This window comes from Sinocyclocheilus anshuiensis, unplaced genomic scaffold (assembly GCF_001515605.1).
Source record: "Sinocyclocheilus anshuiensis isolate Anshui unplaced genomic scaffold, SAMN03320099.WGS_v1.1 scaffold1170, whole genome shotgun sequence".
Classification (NCBI taxonomy): domain Eukaryota; kingdom Metazoa; phylum Chordata; class Actinopteri; order Cypriniformes; family Cyprinidae; genus Sinocyclocheilus; species Sinocyclocheilus anshuiensis.
Genome location: NW_015538055.1, coordinates 1,150,926 through 1,151,907, shown reverse-complemented (window position 1 = coordinate 1,151,907; position 982 = coordinate 1,150,926). Strand labels below are relative to the sequence as shown.

At 33.8% G+C, this 982-nt stretch overlaps 1 protein-coding gene across 2 annotated transcripts in view; it reads left to right on the top strand.

Annotated features, from left to right (window-relative positions):
- The window catches only part of nf1a (neurofibromin 1a), an 85,891-nt gene that overhangs the window by 30,376 nt on the left and 54,533 nt on the right, over positions 1–982 (top strand). For both annotated transcript variants that reach the window (XM_016478856.1, XM_016478848.1), the window contains one exon: positions 390–500. In XM_016478856.1, coding sequence (XP_016334342.1) covers positions 390–500 — 111 coding nt within the window. The remainder of the gene's footprint in view (positions 1–389; positions 501–982) is intronic.

The window sequence follows — 982 nt, the reverse complement described above, 5'->3', positions numbered from 1 at the left end:
ATGAGTTATTCCGCTGGATTACAAATCTTTACTCATGTCTCACCATCTGTTGTTTTTGTAGAGGTTGTTTATTTTACTCCTTTAGGTCATTTTTAGAAAATTCTTAGAAAATACTGGTCTGTGAATTCATACAGAAATGTATTATCTTGTGGGTTTCAGTTTTTATCTCACCTTAAATTCAGCTTTAGCTATTGTTTTTTTTTGTTTGTTTGTTTTTTCCCCATTATTTTTGAATGGAATAATTAAATGCGATTTAATATGTTTTGGCTCGGTGTGACTTGTATTGAGTTTTTTGTTTTTGTTTTCAGAAAATCTGGTATATAATTGGTATATAATTTTGGTTTTACTTAATTAGCAGCCTTAAGTTATAATCTTTTTTTTTTTTTCAGGCATCAAGTCCATGAGAAGGAGGAATTTAAAGCTTTAAAGACTCTCAACATCTTTTACCAAGCTGGCACATCTAAGAATGGCAGTCCTGTCTTTTACTACATTGCACGCAGGTAAGAGCTTTATTTCTGTGTCATGCTGCTTCGTTGTGATACCTGGCCTGTTGCTATTTGTGTTGTAACTTTTGAGCGGGGCATTCTGTTTTACTCCTCCTGTATCCGGTTCATAATGTTTCTTCTCTTTAAGGTTTACACAAGTCATATTTGCATTTGTCTCTAAGAAGTTTGCATAAATTCACAGAATAGCAGCAGTGTGTTTTCATTATTAGTTTATTGATGTGTCACTCTTAGTACGTCATTATATACACCGCTATGTATGACTCCTAAATACCTCTTTTAATAATAAACACCCATCCTTAACCATTCTGCATTTGTGAGGTGATTTAGAAATGTCAGTGATGTCAACACATTTTTTTTTCTATATACAATGATACATATTAGGGCTGTGCAATTAATCGCATGCGATTGTCATGTGCATCTCGTCAGTAAAGCCGGTCCCGTGATTAGTAGTAAATCACCATCACCTGCTTTCAGAT